This window comes from Rhinolophus ferrumequinum, chromosome 8 (genome assembly GCF_004115265.2).
Source record: "Rhinolophus ferrumequinum isolate MPI-CBG mRhiFer1 chromosome 8, mRhiFer1_v1.p, whole genome shotgun sequence".
In the NCBI taxonomy this organism is placed as follows: domain Eukaryota; kingdom Metazoa; phylum Chordata; class Mammalia; order Chiroptera; family Rhinolophidae; genus Rhinolophus; species Rhinolophus ferrumequinum.
This window is the reverse complement of record NC_046291.1, coordinates 89,133,394-89,160,521: the sequence shown is the minus strand read 5'-3', so window position 1 is coordinate 89,160,521 and position 27,128 is coordinate 89,133,394. Positions and strand designations below refer to the sequence as shown.

General features: G+C 43.8%; 1 protein-coding gene across 1 annotated transcript in view; it reads left to right on the top strand.

The window, feature by feature from the left end:
* Window positions 1-1,406: 1,406 nt before the first annotated feature.
* The window catches only part of CCDC93 (coiled-coil domain containing 93), a 77,489-nt gene continuing 51,767 nt past the window's right edge, over window positions 1,407-27,128 (top strand). The window contains exons 1-6 of the mRNA XM_033112682.1: window positions 1,407-1,600; window positions 5,711-5,824; window positions 7,288-7,382; window positions 14,184-14,295; window positions 18,321-18,419; window positions 19,209-19,265. Of these exons, the coding sequence (XP_032968573.1) occupies window positions 1,559-1,600; window positions 5,711-5,824; window positions 7,288-7,382; window positions 14,184-14,295; window positions 18,321-18,419; window positions 19,209-19,265 (519 nt within the window). The 5' untranslated portion in view covers window positions 1,407-1,558. The remainder of the gene's footprint in view (window positions 1,601-5,710; window positions 5,825-7,287; window positions 7,383-14,183; window positions 14,296-18,320; window positions 18,420-19,208; window positions 19,266-27,128) is intronic.

The following is a 27,128-nucleotide window of genomic DNA, read 5'->3' as shown; positions in this document are numbered from 1 at the left end:
CTGCTATGTGAGATTTTGCCACCTGTCCCTAAGCATCAATAGCTGTCCGGTTACCCAACAGTGGCTACACATTATCATCTTCCATCCCCCTCATCCCATACCCTCTCGTGGGAAGACAATTTTAAGAATACAAACATAACACATTTGGGGAGTTATGACAGTGGACACCTTAGAAATGGAGTCTCATTGGCTTCACATTGGGTGAGAGCAAGACGTCACAACTTCTACTTCATCAGTTTTTAACACACATAAAACTAAGAGTTCCCATCTCCATACCTTAATTTGCATATTCAAATGTTTCAAATTATTGGAGACTGGGGGTAGTGCACAGTTTTGTTAGCAGTATTTGCTACCTACATTTAAGAAGGAAATGGCCTTTCATAAGGCTCTTCTAACCACTTGTGTATTCTGGTTCCAGAAATAAACTCCAGGAGTACAAAAGGCATGAAGAATTTCTTCAACGACAAACATTTACTGAATGCCCACTTTTTAAGACGCTAGGGATGCAGAGAGGATGCACACACACACACAATCTCTTTGATCTCAGGGAGCTCATGGCCTCACACTCCTTCCCGTCCCCAAACACACACACGAGAGAGGGAAGGATCTCTTCTACAGCAAAAGTTTTCCTGTAATTTCTTTCTTCATCACTTAAAAAAAAAAGAAATGCTGGAGAAGCCATTATGGAACCGGTGCGGTGGCTTGTGGTCCAGGAAACAACTCTTTTATATAGCTGCCATCGTCTGGGACAAAGGGTTCATCATGTTAAGTGCGGTGGCAGCTAAACTGACCTCAACACTGGCGTCGCATTCTCAGAGAAGATCTCTCCTTAAGATCAGAACGGGGATGCTGGAGATGGGTAGATGAACGTCGTCTCAGAGAAGTTTTCCTGGGGGAACAAGATGCACTGCCTCAGCCAGGAGGGAGGCAGAAGGCGTGAAGAATCCTTTTTCGCGGGCTCTCGCTTCCCTGGTCGGTGTATTGAGTTTTCCCAAGTGCGCGTTAATCAGGGGACACCTCGATTCCGAGGTAGAACCGGGCCCAGCTCTGGAATCCCCAAACTCATCAGTGCTCGGAATCTGACCCGGGAGCGAGGAGGCTTCCGAAGTCCGGCTCGCTTCTGCACCCATTGGGACTGAACCCACCTGGGACCTCGGAAGCCCGTGAGAAGCAAAGAGGAGACCCAGAATACAAAATTTCCCCAAGATACAGAAAGTCTTTTAGGAAGCACCTCGGAGGAAAGCGCAGAGCTCCGGCGTGAGGCTCACGCACAATGTCAGCCTCCAGCGCGCGGCGGGACTGCAGCTCCGCGGCCCCAGCCAGTCCCCACTCAGCCCTGGCAGCCCTTGCGCAGGCGCAGTGGCGCCGCGTCCCCGCCCCAGCGCGCATGCTCCGCGGGTCGGTGGCGCTCCGGGCCGGTGGCTGCGGCGGCGGCGGCGGCGGCGGCGGAGGAAGTTGCCTCTTTGCACTCCACCCCGGTAGCAGCTTCGCAGCCCCGGCAGCTTCCTCCCGGCGCTCCGGGCAGTTCGCTGCCGCCGCACGTCAATCCAACCGGATCATGGGGTTGCCAAAGGGGCCGGAGAGCCAGGGTCTCCCCGAGGTAAGGACCCCCCCCCCCCCCCGCCACACACACACACGTCGGGGTCCTGAGAAAGGGCCGAGCCCGTGGGGCGGCGGGCACGCTTGGGCGCCCCGCCCCCTTCCTCAGGTGTGTGCATCGCGGGGAGCACAGACCCTGTCCGCCCGGGCTGAGCAGGTCCCCTGCAAGGTCGTGGGCGGGGACTAACTTGAGCTGCTCCCGGGTCTCTTGGGACTGAGGTGGCCTTCTCAGCCCAATAAGTGCCCCCAGCGCAGCCCCAGGCTCCGGGATCCGGGATCTCACCTCTCCCGCTCTCCTGGGCAGTTTTCCCGGGTCCGGGCGCCGGGGAGCTCGCCCGGAGGGCCGGGTCTGCTGCGCCCATGAGTCATGAGACTGGCGCTGGGAAGGTCCGGACTCGGGTTGTGCAAAGGGCGGTGACCCTGTGGCGCCTGCCGCCGCCTAGCGGGGCCCTGGTGGTCGCGACGTCCAGCCCCACAGACCTAAGTGTCTGAAGGGAACGCCCCTCTACAGTTCCCCCCACGCCCGACCTGGGCGGCAGGAAGACGCTTGGGGGCCGTACCGCCACTAGGTTGTGTCCTGCTGGGTCAGCGCCCCGCGTTGTCTACTGGTGCTGTGTGGCGGGGACCCAGCGCCGCGCGGACACGTTGCTGCTTCTCCAGAGCGTAGCGGGTGCTTTTCCTTGCAGAGGTGTTTGTTATTAAGTACTCACTGGATCGTGAGGAATTGGATAATCAGTGGTTTCGGATTTCCACATTGGCTGGGATAAAAGGAAAGTGCATTTCCTTTTGACTGCAATATCCCTTAGCTGGGTGGTTTGCATCTGCCTTCTCTTCCAGGTGATTTACTCAAAAGCTAGTTTAGTTTACTAGATTCTTGAAAGAAATGAAATGCACACTGCACCTCCATCCCCCTCCCAAGGTTCTGAAGCAGGTATTTGACAGGGGTACTGATTTCTGGACATGGCGAGTGGCCACTTTACACTGAACTGCCTGTGGCCAATCTTGCTTCTCTGCCCTTCCTCCCCACTTCCCGCCCCCAATTCTTGCATCCCACAAGTACCCACGGATTGAGAGATCATTGTTCTATGCATAAAAGCTGGAGATATAGTGGTGGAAGGACAGACTTACCTGTCAGTCTATGCTCCCAGAATACAAGTCAGTTTTATTGTTATCTTAAAAAAACCTAACGGTGTAATGTTGTCAGAACTCTTGTATTAAGTAAAACGTTACGTACAAGTTGCTTTGATGGGACCAGGAATTATGAAGACGGGATATTTGATTTGATAATTCTTTCTGCTACTTCTTTATTCTAATGCCCTCATCAAGTTTTTGCCTGGTCTTTTGCTATAGACTCCTGTCTAGTCTCCCTGGTTCTATGATACCTTAAATTCCTCCAATTCAATGTCCCACTACCAATAGGGATCTTTTTAAAATGAAAAGCAACCTGCTCCTGTGTGTCCTTTGTTTAACCCTTCGCTGACTGTTAGGAAGCTGGGTCTTCTTGTTTGTCATTTTTCCAAGAGCCTAAAACAGTTCTTGGCAGTTAGGAGGCAAACAGGGTGAATGTATAATCAAATTATTATTACTTAGTTCAAAGACCAGTACATATAGTCTGTGTCATTAAGCTGTTACTAGGCTTGTTCATTCATTAACTTCATTTTTTTAAACCCTTATGGTATGCATGTGAAAGACAGAAAGGTATCTCAACTTGGCTCTGCCTTACAGGTTATATGAACTACAGTACAATGCAATTTGAAATGTAGTGTGCCTGGTCTAGGAGCTCACAATTATTCATCTTTATCAGAGCTTTAGTTTAGTTTTTGTTTTTTTAACAATTAATATGTTAACCAGCTTTATGGCTTGAAGAGAGGCATTCTTTCTTTCATGCTCTTTTCCATTTTTTTCAGTGTTAATCTGTGAAGTGAATTTGGAGTCTTATTAATATTATCCATTCAGTGTCTTGCGCCAAAAAGTTATTTCACAAGTTACATTGCAAAAGTACACTTCTCCATTCTGAGGGTGAGTGGTTGAGAAGCATGTGCCGTGGGTGCTCCTTTGGTGGAAGCTGAGGCAGGGTTGATCCTTCCGTGATGTCTTGTCCTCTTTTTAGAAGTGTTTCCATGATAAATGATGATTGAACAAATGAAGTCTTCCTGTTTTACATGGCAGGAGTTTTAAGAAAATACTTCTATCGTCACTTTTTTTTCCTACTCTATCTTCGTGAACCATTAACGGCTCTTTACCTTCTCTTTTGTTTCTCCACTTGTACATATTTTTCACCTCTCGCAGATCTTTTGCCAAGGAAGAAAAGGTGCGAATAATTAATACTACCTTGTTTTGCATGTCCACTAATAACTGGTGAATGCTACCCTTCAGAATCGTTGATAGCCTGGACCAGGGTCATTTGAGAGAGAAGTTAAGTGAGTCGGAGCCTGGTTGTCACCTCCACCCCCCCACTCCCCCATTGCAAGGGATTAACAGTAACTTTAATAATTCCTTGTTCAACTACATGTGAATATGTACTGGCAGTTTGTACTTCAAAATAAACTGGAATTTCGATTATCGGTCTCATGACTATGAAAACATTTTGTTAACACATGACTGGCTTAGCTCATGCACTTTATGTAATGATTGAGCATGTCATTCCCTATTTAATAAGTGTGTCCTCGAAGACTAATGCTGTTCCAGAACAGGGAAGTAAACATAGGTGAATAATATATGGGTCCTCTCCTGAACCAGCTAATATAATAGTCCATTTGGAAAGACAGAAATGTGCATTAACACCAGACATGTCACTCAGAAGCGGTTGTTACTTATTGTATGGATGACATGGACCATAAATAAAATAGAAATGCAGAGGAATGACTGTTTCAGGCTGTATTTGTCAGGTTTGGCATCAAACAGCTAGAATTTGAAGATGGTTCTCGGTGGTCAGAGAATATCAGGAGAAGAGGGGTGGTGTGAACAGTGTTTTCTAGGTTGGCCATAGCCATGTCTGGATTGTTTTGGGGGGGAGGTGAAAGATGAAGCTGAAAAGATAGGTTGTAGCCAAAGAAAGATCTAGATGCCAAACTAAGACATTTGGAGTTTATTTTATAGACAGTGTGGGCTGCATTAATGATGAGTGCCAGGAGATAAGCTAAAGAGGTAATGATATGAAAGCTGTGATTTAGGAAGGAATGAGCAAGACAAATTAACAGAGTAGAAAGATTGAGAGGCAGTTGCAATAATCCAGGCGTGCAGTATAAATAAAGGGAAGGGATGATAAATGTGAGATGCTTAGTAAAGGAAGATTTAACAGGCATTGTTGAGTAGGGACTAGTCAGAAGTGGATACGAAGCTTTGAACCAGGATTCCTTGGTGGTGTTTTCTAGAAAGAGGTGGTTTTTTTATTTTCTGCAATGATGCAAGAGAGGAAAGGCACAATTCATGAAAGTAAATGAAGGCAAAAGTAGTAGAATATTTAGATGTATTTGACTTGTAAACAAACACCTGAGAGTGAAAGTAGGACATAAATTTAAAATTTTAAGTCAAATCCCTATTTAAATGTATTAGGTGAATTTGTTATTTTTTAAGGCAATCCTGTTACATGGCAATAATTACCCTTTAACATTTCTGAGTTGAAAGCCTTCCTTATATTTGCTCTAAACATAAAAATGAGAAGTATAGAGAGGTATATATATTTGAATTCTTTGTTCATGCCCCTCTTGAAAAATAACTTGGACCAAAATAAGTATAAAGTTTTTTTAAAAATCCACTGTGTTCCTATCTGTAAGGAATTTATAATCAAGTCGAGAAGCCTGTCAAGTAAACCATGTCTTTAAAGAACAGGGAGGTAATGTGCCATAGTCTTCCTTTCCCTGGATTCCTTCAGCATCTGGTAAATCGCCTGTACTAGCTGTGCGTGTCTTCTCCCCCGACCTGTGACAATTAACAGCTTGCTGAGACTGGGAAGTCTGTTCTGTACAATCTGGCAGCGCTGTGTTCTCCTGCTCCTGCGTGACTGCAGTGATACAACCAACGTCACCTGGCAGTGTGGTGGCATCAGGAGATACACCTGGTGTTCCTTTATTCAAAGTAGCTTTTACCAGCCTTTTACCTTTTGTTTTAGGTAGAAACAAGAGAGGATGAAGAACAAAATGTCAAGTTGACTGAAATTCTGGAACTCTTGGTTGCAGCTGGGTATTTCAGGGCAAGAATTAAAGGCTTATCGCCTTTTGATAAGGTAAGAGGAAATCTTTCTAACCATTAAGCTATTTTTTGTCAGGATGTCATGGTTAACCGTGCAAAGGAGAGATTGTGTTTTTACTTTCTCCATGTCTATATTTCTATTTCTACCTGATTCAGATTCATTATGGAAGTGTTCAAATTTCAAATTTCCCATTAAGTGAAGATAATAATATAGCAGTAGATACACCTTGAATTCCTTTTCTGTGCACGAAGCTTTGGGAGATGCAAATAAGCAAAAGAAATCTTTCTACCTTTTGAGGAACTTAAATTTGGTTGGTGAGATAAAGTATATGTAAGATAAAATAATCTGAGTCCGTAAGGAGTGTGCTCACAGACAATTGCCAGACTTCTGTGGATGGTAAATGCTTAGTTTGGAGGAGGGAGAAGTCACTACGGGTTGAAGTTTAATTCAGCAGAACCTTGAACAATCATTATGCACAAGGCATAATAGTAGGTGTTGAGGGCACAGAGATAAGACAAAAGCCCTGTACTCAAAGATCCCGACCTCTGTAGCAGAGGGAAGAGAGACAAGTAAACCAAAACTCATAGAATAAATGGCGTGATGCGGTAAGTACTGCAGTGAACTGTGCGCAGAAATGAAGCGTCCAGATCAGAAAGTGCAGGCCGGGAAAGCTTCCTGGTGGGTGAAAGTGTGGAGTGCCCCAGTGGGCCACAGCCCAGGCTGCACATAACAGAATCACTGGTTTGTTTTAGAATACAGATGTCTAAGCCTTGCCCACTGAAATTCTGGTCAGTTAGGTCGGGGCTGGGGCCTGGAATTTGGATGTTATTAGGCCCAGCCAGAAGTAGGATTCACAGTTGTTTGGGTTTTTTTAACCATCCAGCTGTATCTGAAAAGGATCTTGTTTTAAAAATGGATTTTTAGCCTTAGTCTCATTTGCATCTCAGAGAAATCCTGTGAGGAAAGTAGAGCAGGGATTCCCATCTCCTTAGGTAGATGAAAAAAAATAAGATTTATGGAAAGTAAGTAATGAGCCACAAAACGTCAGCCTTGCTACTCACATGTCTGGTCTATAAAACACATAATTCCTCTGGAATCTGGCATTGCCTGAAACTGGGTTAAGACTTCTCTTGGCTGAGAATGAATGTCTGTCCCTTTCAGTATAAAGAGAATCTGCATGATGTGTCCACTTAGTAATAAAAGTCAGTTTCTCAGTTACACTAGCCAGATTTCAAGTGCTCAGTAACCACACGCGGCTGGCACCTACTGTATTGGTCAGTGCAGTTTCAGAGCTTATCCATCACTGCAGGCAGTTTTATTCAGCAGTGCTACTTGGATGATCTGCAGTTGATGAACTCAGGACAAATAAACTCTGTAAAGGTAGACTCTAGTATGTTCACCGGGTCTGTAAAAAGTATTTCTGTTTTTCCTACCTTCCACTTCTTCCCCTCTCTGCAGACTAGAAAAAGGAAACTTATTGTCTTTGTGTCTTGCAGGTGGTAGGAGGAATGACGTGGTGCATTACCACCTGCAACTTTGATGTAGATGTTGATTTGCTCTTTCAAGAAAACTCTACAATAGGTCAAAAAATGTAAGTTGGTAGGGTTTGCCATGGAAGAGCCTAAAAGGGGAGAAGGGTGTAACTTTTGTGCCAGAGGTTGTGTTAGACACTTTACATAATTTATTTTAATTTTCATTACAACAGGTATTATCACAATTTTATAGATTATAAAACTGAGGCTGAAAGAAGCCAAAGCCACACTGGTAGCTTTGATGTAAGAGTCATTTAATGTTCAGGCTATTTCTAACACTTCTTTTTAAAAATTTTTTTTCTAGTTTTATTGAGATAAAATTAATATATAACTATGTATTAGTTTAAGGTGTACAACATAATGATTTGGTATATGTATGTGTTACGAAATGATTACCACAGTAAGTTTAGTTAACATCCATCACCTCACGGGTCCAAATTTTTTTTTCTTACAAGAACTTTTAAGATCTGCTCTCTTACTAACTTTCAAATATACAATACAGTATTGTTACAGTCACATTATATCCCTAGGACTTATTCAGATTATACCTGGAAGTTTGTACCTTTGTACCACCTTTACCCATTTTGTCCACCCCTCCCACTCCCACCCCTCCCCGCCCCCAGCAGCCACCAATCTGTTTTCTATTTCTATGAGTTTAGTTAAATGAAATCATACAGTATTTGTCTTTCTCTGACTAATGTCACTTAGCACATGCCCTCAAGGTCCATCCATGTTGTTGCAAATAGCAGGATTTCCTTCTTTTTAATAATATTCCATCATATACTGTATGTATGTTATGTTTTCTTTCTCTGTTCATCTGTTGGTGGACACTTAGGTGGTTGTTTCCATATCTTGGCTATTGTAAATGATGCTGCAATGAATATGGGGGTGCAGGTGTCTCTTTAAGGTAGTGATTCTGTTTTCTTCTGTATTCCCAGAAGTGGGATTCTTGAATCATATGGTAGTTCTATTTTTTAATTTTTTGAGGAAACTCCATACCGTTTTCCATATTGGCTGCAATAATTTACATTCCCACCAACAGTGCACAGGGGTCCCCCTTTCTCCATTTCCTCGCCAACACTTGTTATTTCTTGTCTTGTTGATGACAGCCATCCTAATGGGTGTGAGGTGATAACTCATTGTGGTTTTGATTTGCATTTCCTGATGAGCACCTCAAATGTTTTTTCTCAAAGTGACTGCTTAGTGTATCTGTTTCTAAGGGCCCCAAATGTGAATGGAAGTAGACTAGGGGGAGGAAAGGAGAATCTTTTCCTCCCTGTTGCCTCTGTGTAAGACAGAGCCCCACTGTGCTTGCCATCGAGAGAAGGCAGCATGGGCTCCTTGCTAGAGATTTTTACCTGAGGGCACCCTGCCCAGCCTTCCATAGCTTTTACCAGGGGCATGGGGTTTTTATTACACCATTTGGGATCCCAAGTCCTGCTCCCAGCCTGCCACTGGGCAGCTGTGTAACCTTGGGCAAGCCTCGGTTCCTTTATCTGTAAGAAGGATTTGTGATCTCAGACCTGTATGATTCTGTGACTGACTTATTTTTTTGAAGCCTTACTCTCTATCAAGAAAAAACACTTCTAAATGGCTTAAAGATGGTTTATAAATACGCATGTGTATGAAGCAGTAACCACAGAAAGGTGACTCAAAGGCAAAGCAAAGCAAAAGGAAAAAGCAATAGAGACAAAAGGCAAAGTTGGGGATAATGCTCCCATACTTGTGATGGCCCACAAAATGCTTCGTATTCCTAAGGATGGGCCACACATTTGGCTCTGAGCTTTCTGGCAGCCACAAAAAGAGAAAAACGTGATAAATGACCCAATTCACAGTTTCTATACGTTAGAAGAAAAATCAGTCCCTCCAAATCACCAAAATTTTGAATACTAAGACCAAAGGACATCTCTGCGCTCCTCACTGAAGAGGGTGTATTGTTTAACACAATGACATGCTCATCAGTGGCCAGCCATGGATAGCGGAGCCACATCTGAACACCTGTTGTTCTCGGGCTGTGGCCTCATGTCCTGCGACCTGTCGTGAAAAGTCCTCCATGGCAGGCTCTGCAGTGGAGCCCAGGTGTGTGGCTCTGCTCTCTGCCAGTAGAGCTAAATCCAGAGGGAGATTTCTATTCTTAATTTTTTGTTTGTTTTTATTATGTTGGTGTTATATCCATGAAGTTAAAGAAAAGGTTCACATGTTACCAAAGGGAACAAAATATACAGCTCATATCTCTCCTCCCCATTCCACACCCCAGTTTTATTCCCTGGGAAGAATCGTCTTCGACTGTTTAGGTTTTAGTTTCTTCAGAGTGGTCACTTCTCCATTTCCAACTATGTATACATTCTGTTTCAGTCACGTCCAATGAGAGGAAGACATGAGCTGACCTATTCTACTCACTACATCGCTTTCATCTTCCATCTTCCAGTCTTTTCATTATTATCTGTTTTTCTGTGATCACTTGTATAATTTTAATCTACTTAAGTCTCTATTTCTTGACCCGTTAAGATAAGATAGTTTCTCCTGGTTCCTGAGTACATAGGGTGAATGTTTTAGTATCTGTGTTTCCTTCTACCTTTCAGCTTCCATCTGCCATTATACTTTTAGAGTGTTCAGGGCATAATATGCATAGTCTATTCTGTAATAGCAATTAGGTTGTGCCTTATCTAAAAGTAGATCTAAATACTGTTTATAATAACTCATTATGATGGGGTCAGAGAAAAGGAAATGTAGTCTCATGGACCATAATGGTGCTGTTTAAAGGAGAATATCACAATATCGTAGCCAAAAGGAATCTCTTTTCACTTATTCATTGAGTTAGCAAGTATTTACTAAACCCCTACTATGGGTCAGGCATTGTTCCGGGTACTTTGGATACATTAAGGATTTCATGACAGATTGGATTAGGGATGTGAGTAAGAAGGAAGTCAAGGATGATGGTGAGATATTTGGCCTGAGCAAATAGACATGGCCCCTGCGAGTCACTAAAAATCAGGTACACTACATATTTTCAATTGGCAGTTTGGAATCCGTGGATACAGAGGGCTGACTGTAGTTATAGGCCCTGAAGGGTTTGTGGATAAGGGGTTGAAGATGTATTACATTCTCTGGTAAGTACTTGAGAAGCTTTTAAATGCAGAGCTGTGAACTGTAATTGTGGGCAAAGCTGGGGCCACGGGTTTGCATCACTTAAGACCCACCAGACTCCTAGCAGAACATCAGGCAGTTGGATCTTTATTATATGGAGGAGAAATGTCTTAGCTGCAGGGCACTGAATTACCCAAACCTCTTTTCTGTTTGGTGTGGAATGTGTTCTGTGTTGGTTTCTCCCCAGAAAATTTCTGGTTAGGGGTACAGTTCAGCCTAACAGTGCCTCGTGTTTGCCGTGCCGCAGTGTATCTCAGCGGATGTGATGGTGGCCGGCGCATTGTCTGCAGAGCGCGCGTGTCTGCAGAGGGCGTGATTATCTCTCAGGCTGTCTTCTGTGTGTGCCCAGTTGGGGCTTTGTTTTCCTTCTTGACCCTTCTTTTCAGAGGGCTCCATGAGCTTCTGCCCTCCATCCCAGCGTGTCTTAAAGCTCTGTTACCACAGAATCCTATGCTCAGAGATCCGTAAATGAGATTTTAGGCTTTTAATTGAGTTCATTTCAACAACACACATCTGCTGGGGACCTGTGTGTAGAGTACTTGCACATGCTTTGTATTATTTCACTTCACAACAGCCTTTGAGTAGGCAGGACGGGTTATCCCTCATTATATGATGAAGTATTGGACCAGAGGGACCAGGTGACTTGCCAACATCCTAGAGTAGGTGATAGAACGGGAATTTAGACCCAGGTTTAATTCACTCTCTTTCAAACTATTTGACAGTGGAGGAGGAAGGAGTGCACTGAACATGCTTAAAAACTAAGGAATCAGTATAATGATAAGTGGGCATGTTAAAATCTTAGACTGGAATACCTGCCTGGTGACTTCTGCAAGTTGTCATTTTCCGAGTCAGAGGATGCACCCTGAGCGCCAGGGAGAAGCCACGTGGGGACTGGTGGGTTTCTGTGAGAAGTCTTCCTGACTTTTGCAGCTGCCGCCTGCTTGCCTGCGTTTCTCCCATGTCTTCACCCCCCCACCCCCCAGCACTGTTAGTGCCTTCAGTGGCTTCCACGTGCTGCTGAGACTCTCCTGACTTGGCAGGCATTTCTGGGTTTAAGAGAGTTGTGCACCCTGAGATGACCCGTAGCTTCCTTCCCTTGGGCCATCCTTCCTGTAGGCAGTCTCTAGGGAGCGGCCAGGGAGAGCCTCGTCTGAAGAGAGTCTGGTTGGTGTTGGGGGGCCAAACCTCAATTTTTGTTCCAAGACTTTTTTAAAGATAGGTATTAAAATGCAGCTAACATAAAATATTATATTAATTTTAGATGTACACAATAGTGATTCAACATTTGTATACCTAACTAAATGTTGAATAGTTATTCAACATTTCTGAAATTATATAAATGTCTAACCACTATGCTGTACACCTGACATTAACATAAAATAATATTGAATGCCAAACCTCGTTTTTAAAAAGCTACTGAGTGGTGGTGGTTGTAGGCAATGAGTACCCCTTTGCAAACCCCTAGATCTGTAGCCACTAGAGGAGGCCTTCCTCCTACTGAATCAAAGCGTAACCGAGGAAAGGTGGCCCTGCACGTAAGTGATTGTTAATAAGACCTACGCTGAGCAAGGCCACAGTCGGGTTTGGTAATTAATCGTCTCCATTTGCTAAGCTTAGAGTTTGGGCCAGTTAGGCGCCCGTCTCTTCCTCGCACAAATTTCACAGAAATTAAGAAACAAGGCACAGGAGTCTGACGGAGATGAAAATAAAAAGGAAAGTTTATCAGAGAGTGAGAGAGCGAGTTTTAGATATGTTGCCAAATGGGTTTGCTAATACTTCCCTTCCAGACTGTTCCGTTTGGGCCCCAGGAAGAGCTGGACAACCACAGGCTTCCCCACTGGGTCAGGGCACACATCGCATGGCAGAAAATACGCAGGTGACCTATTCACAGGCTGCTTGGAACGGAGGGAGTGCCGGAGTGGCTGAGAGCCACATGACAGTTTTCTTCCCTCAGACCTTTTCGATAAATCACACCTCTGCTTCTTGTGGGGCTGAAAATGTTCTCCCATGTGCTTCCCTCCTGGGAGGTGGATATTCCTGCCATCTGTGAATGTGTGCAGTAGGGTATCAGTCTTCCCCCTTCATATTTTTTTCTGTTAATATATTGGACCTGACATTGACATTATGATCAGTGGAGCTGGGGTGTGACTCTGCCCCATCGCGGATAGCTGCTTTCTGTACGTAAATACGTTTTCATCGTGTGTCCTCCAGGGAACATTCACTGGGGAGCCAGTTAGCTTTTGTCCCTGGGTTACTTAGTTCCTACCAAGACTGAGGGGCTGAAACCTACTAAGGGGACACAGGTCCCAGTCCCGAGTTAGATGTTGGTCTTAAGGGTGTCTGTCTCCTGGAAGGATTAACGGAACTGCCGAAAGATAAAGATGTACGACATTTCTTTGAACAAGGAACACTTTGGGTAGACCCAAAACTTACTGAATTTGCAGCGTCTAGTAAGACCTGGTGACCTCATTCACCAGGGCCTTCATCTATTAGCATATAGTCCTACACTTGTAAACAAGGCCACGGTAGCTGTTGTAACTGCCTAAGATGTTTTTAAGGGCCTTAGAGGGGATATAACCTAAACTACCCATGCAGGCCGGGACAGAAGACCCCAATATGCATATGGCCCCAAAGGCCATGCCTTATTACCATTTCTCAAGGTTCCCGGTCTGTGTGCCATGGCTTTGGGGTTTAGCAGAACCACTAAATAACCTACCTCTATTCTCTCCTCTTGAATCTGATCCCATTAAGATACAAGAAACAGGAACCAGACTATTGGAGATCAAATATCAGCTAATTAGAGAAGGAGGCTTAAATCTGTGGTAAAATGGACTTGCACACAAGTCCTATCACTTCTGCCATAAAACTGTCCCACCAGGTCCAGGGTGAGCCGAAAAGCATCTCCTGCGGGGAGGGTGAGGGATGCTTACCTCCTGACTGAGATAGAATAATGCTCTGGGACCCCGGGGAGCCTGATTCCCCCCTCCTGCTCCCAGCCATTTAGGGAGAAGAGTGAGACAAGGTATCGGAGTGAGATCAGTGTCCCTCCTGAGAGACACAAAGTTTCTCCTCTCTGGAAAAAAGAATGAAGACACATGGTTCCCCCAAATCTAGGATTGACTTTAGAGTATCAAAAAAGTAAAGGCTATTTTTTATTTTAAAAATACTTTTCTACCAGAGTAGAGAACTCCCTCAAGTTTTTGGGGGGCTTGAGACCCCAAGTTTTGTCTTAATATTCTGGGAACTTGGCACAAGGTCTGGTAATTATTTTTTGCCTGAATGATATTTAGAACAACTTTTTAATATGTAGCCTAATGGTTCCCAGACTTTTGGAAACAGTAGGTCAGTGTAATGGACTGTAAGAATATGGGGCACTAATAACTTTGTATTTTACTATGTTAATATGTTCAAAAATAACTACTATGTCAAACATCACCATAATTTCGTAAAGAAACAGTATTTCAATGTAAAAAATTAGGAAGAACACAGCCTTAGCATAAAGGATGAAGGCAGTTTTGTGGCCTTACACACACGTACGTGCATGTCTAAATCGTGCTTATTTTTCTAATTCTGTAGTCAGCTGTGAGAAACGTGGTCAGGGTCTGGCTCTAAGAAGCCCCGGATTTCTCTGGGATGCTGCCCAGACTTGAGAGGTGACTTACGGGCCACTTACTGGGTTCTCACTCTTTGCTGATTTTTTTTTTTCCAAACAGAGCTCTATCAGAAAAAATCGTCTCAGTCCTGCCGAGGATGAAGTGTCCACACCAGTTGGAGCCTCACCAGATCCAGGGCATGGATTTTATTCACATATTTCCCGTTGTTCAGGTGAGAGCCTCTGTGTGGCAAAGATCGAATTTCTGTACCAGGTCTGGCCTGCACCCTGGATCTAACGGGTGTGCTGTGGGTTTGCTGGCAGCAGAACATGTTTTCTCGTGTCGTCCCCAAAAGGTCACCGGTACTTCACCTCCCTGAGTTTCACACTGTCGCCTGGCCTTTGAATGTTCCCATTAGTTGCTTTTCTTTGCCTTTTTAGTAAAGCTAGAACTCCACAGCCCCTCGTGCTCTGGTCCCTCCCACCTATCCAGCTTCGCTCCTTTTCTTTGTTCTTTCTGTTGTTCTAGTTTACCTGACTTTCAGATTTACTTATTGTATTATTACTCTTCCTCCTGTCACAGGGCCTTTTCCTCAGCTGGGAAGCTCCTCCTGCTTAATTCACGTTCGTTCTTCAGGCCTCCGTTCCACTAAGACTCCTCGGGAAAGCGTCCCCTGCCCGCCTAATCTAGAACAGCTTCCTTTGCTTGTATCCATGCATTCGGCCGCCTTGCCTTTCTTCACAGGAATGCTCCTTACTGCAGTTTGTACCATGTATATTCGAGTGTGTGGTTCTTCCTCTGTCTCTCCCATGAGACTAAGCGTCCTGAGGGCAGGCACCAGGGCTGTCTTGCTCACTCTTGTGTCCCCAAACAGCTTATAAGATGTCTGGCCCTTTGTAGGCATTTAGTCCTTACTGGATGACTATGTCCGATGGGAGACTCCTCTCCACCCCGGCTTTTCCCCAAGGCTCCATGATGAAGGGCCTCGTGCCGTACAGCTCCCTGTATTCTGTGCAGTTCTTGTGTGCCTCCACTCCAGGCACCCCGAAAAGAGGAGGAACAGAGGGACTCCCCTTTGTTACCTGCTGTGTGAATAGTGGAATACGTTGCATCTAATCCCAATAGAGTCTTTGAAGCATCTGTTATAATCCCAGTCTTAACATCTGAGGAAAATGAGACTCAGAGTCATTGATTTGCTTAAAGGCAGGGAACTAGTGAGTGGAGAAGCAGAGATTTCAGTCTAAACTCCCTTTCGCCCAGTCCTGTCCTTTTCCCACTCCACCATTCATGCAGCCACCAAGGAGAAAGCTGTGCAGCCCTTGTCAGAATCTTTTAATTCTGTGTCAAGATTACATAGTGTAGGGGTTAAGACCATGGGCTCTGGAGACTTCCTGGGTTCAAATCTTGGCTCTGCTGTGTGGCCTTGGGCAAATGGCTTACTCACCTGTTAACCAGAAATAATAATAGTACTTACCCGATAGGATGAGAATTAAGTTAGTTTGTGTAAAGCACTTAGTTTGTGTAAAGCACTCACCTGAAGGAGTGGCACATTTTAGTAAGTGCTTTGTAAGTGTTATATAGTTGTTTCTGTTGTTACAATTGTTGGGAATCTTCCCTGCATTAGACTTCAAATCAAATACCACAAAGTTTGTAAATTTGTAAATGAAATTTGTAAATTTGAGGCTGACTTTTACTCAGAATTTGACTTGTATCTTTGTTAGACTTTCTGTCTCTCTGATTCAGGGAAATGATGGTACCTAATCCTTTTAGTGAAAACAGAAGTAGGGACCCTCTTTGCTTTTTACTGAAACCTCCATCATCATCTCACTGTGAAGTTGTTGCCTTTTCCCTGAAAGCCTGGATCTCTAGTGATTAGACCTTACTCAACTCTTTGCTAGAATTTTAAGGGCAAAAAGTCTAGTTTAGATATGAAAAAGGAATGTAAGGGAAATGATCGTCTCTAATTTGGTCATTTTGAGTGTCTGATTTTTCTGCATTGTGAGAAAAATGGTGAAGGGCTACCTGTCTGGATGTGGGAGCCTAGGCTAGTGGTTACCAGATTTCTTAACGTCATATATCTATAAAATTTTAAAGCAAAAACGGAGATTGACTGACAATCACCACCTGTATTTTGCCAGGCAAGGACATTTTTAAAAGTAACAGCCATCTTGCTTTCTTCGTTATTTCCCAAAAGAAAGGCCATTTAATCCCCAATCTCAGAATAAAGAACAGTCCTTCAAATTTAATACCTTTAGCATTATGAGAAACTTAAGACTACGTGCCTGTAGTGGTTTCCTGTTTTCCTGGAGACCAGTGAAAGGACAGTCATGGACCAGCGATTGGGAAACATTGAACTAGTTGTCTTATGTGATTCTAGAGGCTCACCGCCCATATTCACACCATTAGCAAAGCTGTAGTATCACTCTCTGCATGCCAGCCAGAGAAAATCATTCTAACTTCTCCACTGGTAGTTCTAGGGCACGTCTTTTTCTTCCTTGTCGAACATGTGAATCCTGTGAGGGCTGGTATTTTTTTTGCATGCTAAGGATCTGTGGCCAACCTTGGCGGTTCAAGAAGTCCCCTCTACAGCCCTTTGTGCTGGGAACTCCAAAAGAGAACGATCAACTCTGTAAGGGAATTCTGTGGCTCAACAGGCTTTCCTTTCCTTATCTAGTCACACTCTGCAGGGTCCAGCCAAGTAATAACTTAGTGTAGATCTGATTAACAGGCAGATCTGAACAGGAAACCAGCACGAAAGGCTGGAAACTGGATCTCCCTGTCCAAAGGGAAGCACGGCGAAGTTGGGTTGAGCGGGAGTTATCCTCCTTTGTTGTCCTGGGTTGTGCTGTTGTGTGGGGGTGCCGGTAGGGGCTAGAGTAGTTCTGAATGCTGTCTGACCTTCTGCCCCTGCCTCTGGCTTTTAGTCAGTGCCAGAGGTGACTGGAGGTGGCGTGGAGTGGGGTGATGGAAATAAATGGAAGATGCTAACAACAGAAGAATATTCCTGATGGAGCTATTTGCTGCTACCCCATCCTGGGCAACTTCCTCATCGTTTACTTCCTAAATGTGTCCTTTACTGGACTGATTCTCTCCATGAACGAGCATTCTTTCTGTCCCCTGGGATCGCCATGTTTTGTGCCATGTGTCTACTTTCCTAGGTAGCTAAACCTTGCCAGTTGCGGCTGTGCTCTCGGGGAAACAGCTACTGTCCAAAAACTGCTTTTGAGATGTCATAGCTCTCTCTGGAGAGAGAATGGCAGCCCTGGCAGATGGCATTCCCCTCCATAATGTTCTTCAGTAGTAAAGGGAATAAATGAAGAGCCAGGGAGGAGAAACCAAGGCTCTCTCATTTTTTATTTTTTATTGTTTTTGCTCTTTGCATCCTCACTTTCAGAGCACCTGGAGCTTCCACAGGTTATGGCGTGTGCATGTGTGTATGTGTGTGTTTTAAGTAGGGAGAAATGAAGAGCAGCCATTTCTGTATATCAGCCAGGTGGAACTGGGAAGCATTTAATAAAACCCATATGTCCAGTCTTCTGGTGTGGAAGAGGCTCCCAGTTGTGACTTGCAGCTTTGTGGCTTGTTAGCTATGGATCAATGGGCAAATTCTGTAGTCTCTCTGACCTTGAGGTTCTGTGAAACACAGCCAGTACTAACTGCCTTATGACACTGTGTGGATTAAGTGAGAGAATGCTGTGCGTGCCAAACTAACCTGAAGCCTGGGGCTGTGTACTCAGTACACACTAGTCTCAAACCTGAATATTTGGGGTTTTTTTCAATCTGTTAAATGAAGGGTTATACTAGATATTCTCTGTGGTTCTTCCCCTTTCAAAGAGTTACATTAAGATCTACCTAGAACCAGGTGGTTGGGGGAATAGCTCTATCCGTGTGGTGCTTCAGGTACTTACAAAGCACTCTGGTACTTGTGGTTTCATTTGCTCACACAGCACCTCTGTGAGGTGAAAGGAACAGATATTCTCACCTCTAGTTTACACATAGAGGGAAACTGAGGCCTGAGGATCTGAAGTGACGCTTTAAAGCTCCTGCACAGCTACTCAGCTCTAGGTCCCACTGGATCTTAGCATTTCAGACACCCAGCCAGTGGCTTTGCTTGTAGAACAGGACATGTTGATAGTTTCTCATCACTTGGTCAATTCTGGTGTGGTGATTTGGGTTCATGAGTTATGCCATCTCTGAGTTGGCCTTTACCGAGTGTTTATTTCATTCCTACTCATGTTTCCTAACTTTCTTCCCCAGTGGCTGGTGAAGCGAGCTATAGAAACAAAAGAAGAAATGGGTGACTACATCCGCTCCTACTCTATATCCCAATTCCAGAAAACCTACAGTCTCCCTGAGGTCAGTTTTCTGCATTGCTTTTCTTCTCCAGATAAGAACACGACTACACAGAGACTCCCCAAGAAGGAATGCAGAAATTTCAGGCTCCCCTCCACACCCTTCCCTTTGCTGGCGTCTCTGCCTCTATCTACCTGGTCAGCACTGAAATGGGACCTCCTGGTTCATTAGAACTGCCTTTTGAAATGGGCACTGAGTGTAAAGCCTGACAATTTTGTCCTTTTCTCTCAATGTTGGTACTTCATCCAGAACTTTTATTAAGTTACAAGAGCATGAGTATATTTTTGTATAGTCATATACAGCTTTTCAAGAGACCACCGCCTTGGACATTCCTGTGTAGTAGTTTGATAATACTCACAATCACAGAAATAGCTGATCGCTGTTGGATTCTTACTGCATTCCAGTCCCAGCATATCACATGCCTTCTGCTCTTTAATCCTCTCGACTGCTCCCTGAGATAAGTGGTGGTGTTCCATTTTACAGATGGAGAAACTGAGGCTTAGAGGCTGGGTAACTTGCCCGAGGCTTCAAAGCTCATAAGGATTAGAAATGAGAACACTTGTCTCCACCACCACACTCTGTGGTTCCCCTTTTTTTTTTTACTGGGATCTGTTTTGGAGTCATCTGCAGATGCTGTAGCTTTCCCCATGCAGAATATATTCCAATTTCTTAGAAAACTGAGACTTCTTCAGGCAACGTCGTGACGAAAAGTCAATTTATAGACTGATTTCTGAGCAGTCCAGTTAGTTTCAGCCTTCACACAGGAATTAATCCCTGTGTTTTGTCTTGTAGGATGATGACTTCATAAAGAGAAAAGAAAAGGCCATCAAGACAGTTGTTGATCTCTCAGTAAGTTCCCCTGCCCCTGTTCTACCGCAAAAGAACAACATAGGGTCACAGCCTCCAAATAACGCTTTGATTTAAATCTCGAAACCGTGCTTCCTGAGGTTTCTGCCTGCAGGGATTACCCGGGAGCTGACTTCAGGTGGGTGTGAGGGAAGCCCCGCCTGTCTCACTTGCCCCATATCAGGGCACCGCCATTCATGGGTAGCACTGCCTTGTCTTTTACTTTGTTGCAGTTTTAAGAGTGAAATTTTCCAAACCCAAAGCCCTTCCTCATTTGTGCCAGTGGCAGGTGTAAACTTGGAATAGCTCCAAAAAAGCAGATGATAAAGTGGAGATGGTAAATTGAGGTCACCATCTACATGGTGAGGCAGAGTGGCTTCTGAGCTTTGTGTGGGATGGCCTTTGTCACCATACACAATGTATCTTAACCATGGGATCTACACGCGTGTGCCCCCTTTCCCAGTGCAAGGGGCGGAGGAGAGCCTTGAGCCTTTTCAACACACTTTGGGCTGGACCCCAGCAGAACCCTGGTGGCCCTCCCACACCTCCTCTCCCCCCACGCTTCCTCCTGAGCCTGAAGCCTCAATGCCTGGGTGTAAATTCTCTTCCGGAAATAATGTTAGTGTTAGTTCACGTGTTTTTTATTTGAAGAATAAGTGTTGTGGTCTCCCAAAGTGATTACTCTGAAACAAGTAACAGTCGTTTGATGATGGAAGACATGAAGTGCTTATTTAAAACGAAAAAAGTATTTCTCATTTTGTAGTTGTAATTTGTATCTTTTCCTCAATTCCATTTTGGAAATGGGAGGAGTGGAAAACTTTTAAGATAGTTACACTCTGAAGCCAGATACTGTTTTCGGATTTGGTGACGATATTAAATAGTAAGAAGAAAAAGAGCACATGATATGACTGCACAGTAAATTTTTTTTCCTGGTTATGACATAGATGTTCAGTTTAGAACTTCTTTAAAGTTCAGGGGCTTTTTTTTGTTTTTGTTTTTGTTGTAAGTTTGCTATATACAGGGGAAGAAAATCAGCCTTAATCTCGCAACACAGAAGCAGCCACTTGTGATGTTTGGACATATTTCTTCCATGTTTAATGTGCATTTTTATACTGAATTGGAATTATACTTTAAATATAATTTTGCAGGTTTTTTTCACGTACCAATATAGACTCTTGTGTGCTATTAAAGATTCCTCCTAACAGCATTTGTTGTATTGGCATAGAATTAACCCTTGGTCGTTAGCAGAATGTGAAAGAATTCACAAGACTCAGAAAAGTAGGAAAGTTTTATTGAAGGTTGGGCAGAGAGAGAATGCCCGTGCAGTGTCTAAAGAAGATGGATGCTGTGGGTAGTAAAGAGAGAAACACCTTACTACCTCCGGCAGTGGGGGTTGCCGGGGACAGAGTCTCAGAGTAGCAGGTTGCTGTTTAGCTGGAGTTTTATATTTTTCTATGCCAGATGCAGGGGCTAGTCATCTTGCAGTTGTTTACTGTTGCTGCTGGCCCCTTCTGAGAACTGTTGTTGCATTGGCTTCCTCCGAAAATTGTCCTGGTGTTTGTCAGCCTGCAAGTGGAATGCTAGCCAGGAGACTCAGAGCTAAATGGTTGATCTCTAAACCTATTCTTTAGGCTTATTTGTGTTTGCTCCCAGACTTATTCTTATTAACCCTTTTACTGACTCATCATTTGTCATAACAAATAACAACCAATTGGCTGAGTATGCTGTTGCTTTCCCTTATTATAAGTGATACCTTTTTTTCTGGAAAGATAGGAGAACCAGGTAACAGCATTACCTCTGATACAGGGAGCTGGGGAGCCAGGGGCAGGAGAAAAAGGGAAATTCTCTTCGAATTTTATATTAAGTTTGTATATTACCTATTCAAAAACAATAAATACAAGTAAAAGTTTTATAATGCTTTATTGAATACATGTTTACATGTAAATCTCACTTTGAGCCCTGGGTAGAGAGTCAGAAAACATTACATTTTTCAACCATATCACCCAGAATAAAAGGCCGTTGTAGCTGTCGATCATTGGGGCCTGGCATGTCTATACCCATTAACTATTTCAGGCCTATAGAGACATACGATTTCTTCTTTTCATTTGTAATGGAGTTTTTTTTGTTTGTTTGTTTTTTAATCCTCATCTGCTTGGTAGTTTGACTGCATAGAATTTAAGGAGATAATGATAATGACAAATACACAGTGCCCAGACACTGTCCTAAGTATTTACATGTAACTCATCTAGTCCTCACAACAACCCTAGGAAGAAGTAGTAATATTTCTTTTTTACAGGTGAGGAAACTAAGGCACAGATAGATTATGTAATTGCCTGAGGTCACATTGGTGATGATGGAGCCAGGATGCAAACCCAGTCTTGTAACCACTATTCTGTGAGCCTCTAAGTAAAACGATGTCTGCAGCTGATTAGAAAATAATATCAAGATAAAGGCAAACGGGGGGAAAAGTTGCAAGTCTTTTTTTTGTTTTGTTTTTTTGAAAGGGTAAACCTAAAAAGTTTATTTCTTAGAGTTACTCTTGCTGCAGATATTAAAAATATTATGTTATTATTGTCATAGTTTTAAGAGAGCTTTATTGTCATAGTTTTAAGAGGCCATCTCCTTTGAAATTATGCAGTTCCAAAGAGTGCCAGTGCACAACTATGTCTTTCTTTAAAAATTTTTTTTTCTAATTTACAAATTCAATATTTATTTATTTTTATTTTTTATTATTAGTTTCAGGTGTACAAAACAATGTAATAGTTAGACATTTATACCCTCACAAAGTGATAACCCCCTTCCCCCAATCGACTACCCACTGATGATAATAAGCTCATAATGCTTAGTTCATTTCCTTTTTTTATATGTGAACCTAGTCATCAGTGACTGCGAATACATTTTTAGCAAGAATGGTAAAGAATTTCTGTGGATGGCTAAAGCTGGGCCTTGGGTTTCGTTTGATTTTCTTCTCTCCCTGTCTACTGAAAATAGTCCTCACTTCCAGAAGCTGTCGTAGATTTTTTAGCTGAACCCCAGTGCCATTAACTGCCATCCATCCCTTCCACCCACCACTTCTGCACGGGCTTCTTTGCAGCTTTGGAGTGAGTCCCAGAAGGTCACAGGAGATGCTAGGGCTGCAGTGCACGGCCTTGGCTCACTGTTGAGTCTGTAAGAAACGGAACAGCTTGCTATTGGTTTGTTGTCACTCTCCCTAAGGAGAAGCCCTCCCTCAGGAAAGGGAATGAAATCTTTCCTAGAGGACCGGTTATGGCTCTTTGGAAGCCTCAGGTCCTGAAGGGGGTTTTCTTCTCCTTCAGTCTTTTCCCAGTTCTGCCCATCTGATGCCTCAGCAGTATTTCTTACCTGCTTCTTATTGACAAGTCTAGAATCCCAAATTTAAATTGTGAGTGGTAAATCAAGGATTAAAATAAGGTAACATACAGGTGCCTAGTTCCCGGACCCAGCCTTTTATATAAAATGTGTGCAGCACCCATGGACTGATGGAGTGCCTCCTATGAGGTGTGATCAAACAATACGGTGAATGTTTAAATAAAAAAAAATATATTACAGTAAAAGACACATTGCCATTAATTCTCCTCAGAATACTCCCTCTCCTTTGAACCCACTTATCCCATTATTCTTGCCACTTTCTGAAGCAGTTCTGGAAGTCCTCTTTCGTGATTGTCCTTACTCTTGCAGTTGCTCTGTCGCAGCTGCTTCGATGTCCTGAATCATTTTGATTTTGGGGAAGAGCCAGCTGTCGCACAGTGAATAAGGTGGATGAGGACACACCGTAATGTTTTTATGTGACAGAAATTGCCATATACCAGAAGCTATGTGTGACACGGAGCGTTGTGATGATGGAGGATGATTTACGGCACACTTTAAAACACAGCTTCTCTGAACCGTAGCTCACACCCGACTGACTGCACCAAACAAGTTGAAACTTGTCACACACTAGTACTAAGGTTCAACACGCCGCTTCCCATAGTGAAGATCCCTGCCTTTCTGTTGGATGGCACTTAGCAGCAGCATTCACTGTATTTTGTGATCACAACAGGACAGTCTCCATGTCACACATTGCTTCTGGTATATGGCAGTTTCTATCAAATAAAAACATTACGGTGTGTCCTCATCCATTTTATTCACTGGATCTGGCACCGTGCGACTTCTGGCTCTTCCCCAAAGTCACAATGACCATGTAAGGTAAACATTTTGAATCGATTCAGGACATCGAGGCAGCCACGACAGTGCAACTGAAGACAGTCACAAAAGAGGACTTCCAGAACTGCTTCAGAAAGTGGCAAGAACGATGGGATAAGTGTGTTCGAAGCGAGGGGGAATATTTTGAGGGGGATTAATGTTAGTGGGTCTTTTACTGTAATAATTTTATTTTAATATTCACTGTATTTTTTTTTATCATACTTTATATATGCTCGGCACCTAATTAGGTATTTTACAAGCATCACCTCATTAACTCCTCACCAACACTCAGGGAGTTATATAGTATTTCCATTTCATAAGTTCTGCTTCATGAAGTTGAAGCTCAGAAAGGCTAATAAATTCCCTACACAGGTAGTTGCAGAGCTAGGAAGAGGCAGCTAGATTTTGATGTTACATCTGATTCCTCAAACACAACAGGTGTTGGTGCTTCTCCAGTTTTCTCCCTCTTCACCTGCTCTCTGATTTCCCTTATATCCTGGCACCAATCCTGCAGTACTGTTTCCGACTTACTTCAGGATTCTGGGCTATTATTCATCTTAGTCACAGAGACCCAGATGCGTCCCCTACCACCTCTGCAGTCACTTCTGGGGATATTCACTGTGACTTTTCCCATTTGAAGACCTTTGTCCATCGGGAGAATGTTGGCCAAGTGGAGATTGTCATCTTGTCTTCATTCTTTCTTCATTAGTTAACGTGACACCATTGTGCCTCACCCAGCAGGTTCTTACTTGTTCTTGCTTAGAAATAACCTCATTTTAAAACATAAAAAACATTTTAATATTTTTCAAACCATGTAATTTATCCTTGTCTTTAACCTTTCTAATAGGACTGTTCTAGTCTTTCGCATTTGTCCTTGGCTACATAGCCCATCTTTTTTTGGTGCATGATTTTTTGTTTTAAAAAAGTTTATTTTTCTTTTATACTAGTACTGTAGTATTAGTATAAAATTATAACAATGAAATACTAGGAAATGATGAAAAAGTACAAAGACTAAATCACTCATGATAGCACCAGCCAGGGATAATGACTGATATACCACGTAGGAAATAAAGTTATGGGTATCAATATAGAGAATTAGAAATTGCCCCAAAAAAAGGCATTATACTATATATTCTGTTTTGTTGTATTAGTAAATTTTGTTAATAATAATAAATATACATCTATATGTAAAAAATATATATCTTAGCCCTTACTGTGTGTCAGATACTGTTAAACAATTAATTAATCCTCACAACTCTACTGGTAGCTATTTTACAGATGGAAAGCCGCAGAAGTTAAAGTTAACTTGCCCCAAATCAGACAAGTGGTAAATCACGGGGTCAGGACTAAAACCCTGTCTGTGTGACTCCATGACTTCATTCAGTAATATTAACTGAGCAGTCACTGAGTGCCAGACTGCATTATGGGAGCTGAGGTGAAAGCTGTGACATTCCAGCTGTCAGAGATTCAAGGGGTCAGGGGCTCACCAAGGAAAAAGATCTGACCACAAGATGGCAGTAGCACACGCAGGCTTTATTTGGCGATGCTTTGACAGGTTTGCGTGCAGGGTGGGGAGTCCCTCACAGCATGCAACCATCCAGAGGTTTAGGTGCAGGGGCTACCATCCAGAAGGCAGGAGAACTAGGGAACCCCTGGGGGACGCTGCTCAGCTGCACCAGGGAAGCTCTGGGACCCAGACCTTAAAGGGCTGCAGCAGCTTGAGTCTTTATAGCCCCACACCTCATCCTGGCTCGTTAGTTATTAGCAAATGCTGGAAGCAGTTTAGCAGAGTATGCAGTGTAGACCGGCTATAAATGACTAAAAATCTGCCCTGGGGGTCGGGGGGTCATGTTTAAAACAATTGGATGTGGAAAAGCCCATGAGTTTGCTACTCACAGGCTTTTGCGCCAACAGGTGTCAGACTGCTTTGAAGGACTAAGCCTAGGAGCTGGCACACAGAAGCCATCTTTGGCTCATTTCTGTGACACAGCGACCGTATTATCACCCACCAAGTTCCACTGTTTGGTGCCGACTCGAGACCTGAGGTGGCTCTTGTGCTGGAACTCAAAGAGCAGAAGACACCTCTGTAGAGCAGAGCTCGTGTGAAAGAGAGTAGAAAAGGAACAAGGTTTGGGGGTGTCTCGTCCTCCCCAGCTTTCAAACCTATACACATGTTCCTTAGTGCAGAAATGATCACCATCCACCGGTCTCTCGTCATTTCCTGCACTCAGTACTTGGGATTTGTTTTGTTTGTTGTTGCTGTTTTATCATTGTAAGAATGAAAAACAAAAAACTTTATCCCAGTTCTGTAACTTGCTTATGGGACCTCTCAGGACATTGCTGCTGCTGGTGGGAACATCTGTGGAGCCCCTGTAGGTGGAAACAGTTTGTGCCCACGCCCCATGGGCTGAGGTGTGTGTGTGAGTTGGGTTTGGGCTGAGAATGAGCTGGTACGGCCAGTGGAGGCACCTGGGGAACATAGCTTCCTGCTGAGTCGGCTGTGGTCTGGGTCCCTGGAGCTTTTGAGTGCAGAATGCCCACTTGGTAGCTGCTGTTTTGCTGCCCGCTCCATTAGTTCACAAAGGAGTTGGGGGGCTGGGGGCCGGCAATCAGGGCTTTGTTGTGTACACTGCCAAGGTACTGTTCCCTTCCCTGCCATTCTGGATGTGACTCACAGGGATTGCTCCAACTGGTGAACCTGACTTGTCACCAGACCCCTGAGGTAGAGACCTGTGCCGCTCACAGTGCACGAGTTCTCTGCTTTACTAGAGGGTCACCTTAATTTTTTAAGCCCGCTCACGTGTCCTTCAGCCTCTGCTGAGACAAATGATCGGAACCCACCATGAGAGGCGATCAGAGCTGAGGTATAAAATATCTTGCAGAGAGCTTAGGAGTCTCAGTTCTGGAGTCATCCTGTCTGTCACATTTATTCCCTCGGTGTCTGCGGGCAGCTTATTTAACCCTGTGCCAGTTTCATTGTCTGTACATGGAACATAAGGATAACTACCTTCATAGGTGTGAGGGTCAAACAGGCAGCACGTACGAAGCAGCATATGCCTGGCACGTCCCTAGCTCTCAGTAAATGACAGCCGTTACTGGTGCTGCCACTGCTAACGGCCAAGGGTAAGTTGCTTTTGCAGACGAGTACCTTTGTGAGAGTGCCGTCATGTGTAAAGCATCGGTCTTTTTTTTTTTTAATTAATCTCAGATTTTAAATTACTGATGGAATTATGTTACCAAGTCAGTATCTTTGCAAGATTTAAAAAACACAAAGAATGAGAGACTGGGTCTGTTAGTCTAGTCCTCATTTTACAGATAAGGAAACGGGCCCATTGAAGGAACTGCCTTTCCCAGGTCATACAGCGAGTTAGTGGCAGAGACGTGACTGGACATCAGTGTTGCTGATTGCTGTTGTTTTAAAGCGTGACTCAGCAATAGCTCTCTGTGGTTGGTCTGGAAACATCTGACTTATAGATCCTTATTACTATTACTGTTAGGTCCTTACTAGATCCAAATCATTGGAATGATTCCTGTGGCAGCCTCAGATTGTATGGTGAGTCTCATGACAGGACTCAGCTGAAATGCTTGGTGGGTAACTTAGAATGCCCACCAGACACAAGTCAGTGTGGTGGGAAAATCTTGGGGCTGGCAGTCAGGTACCTT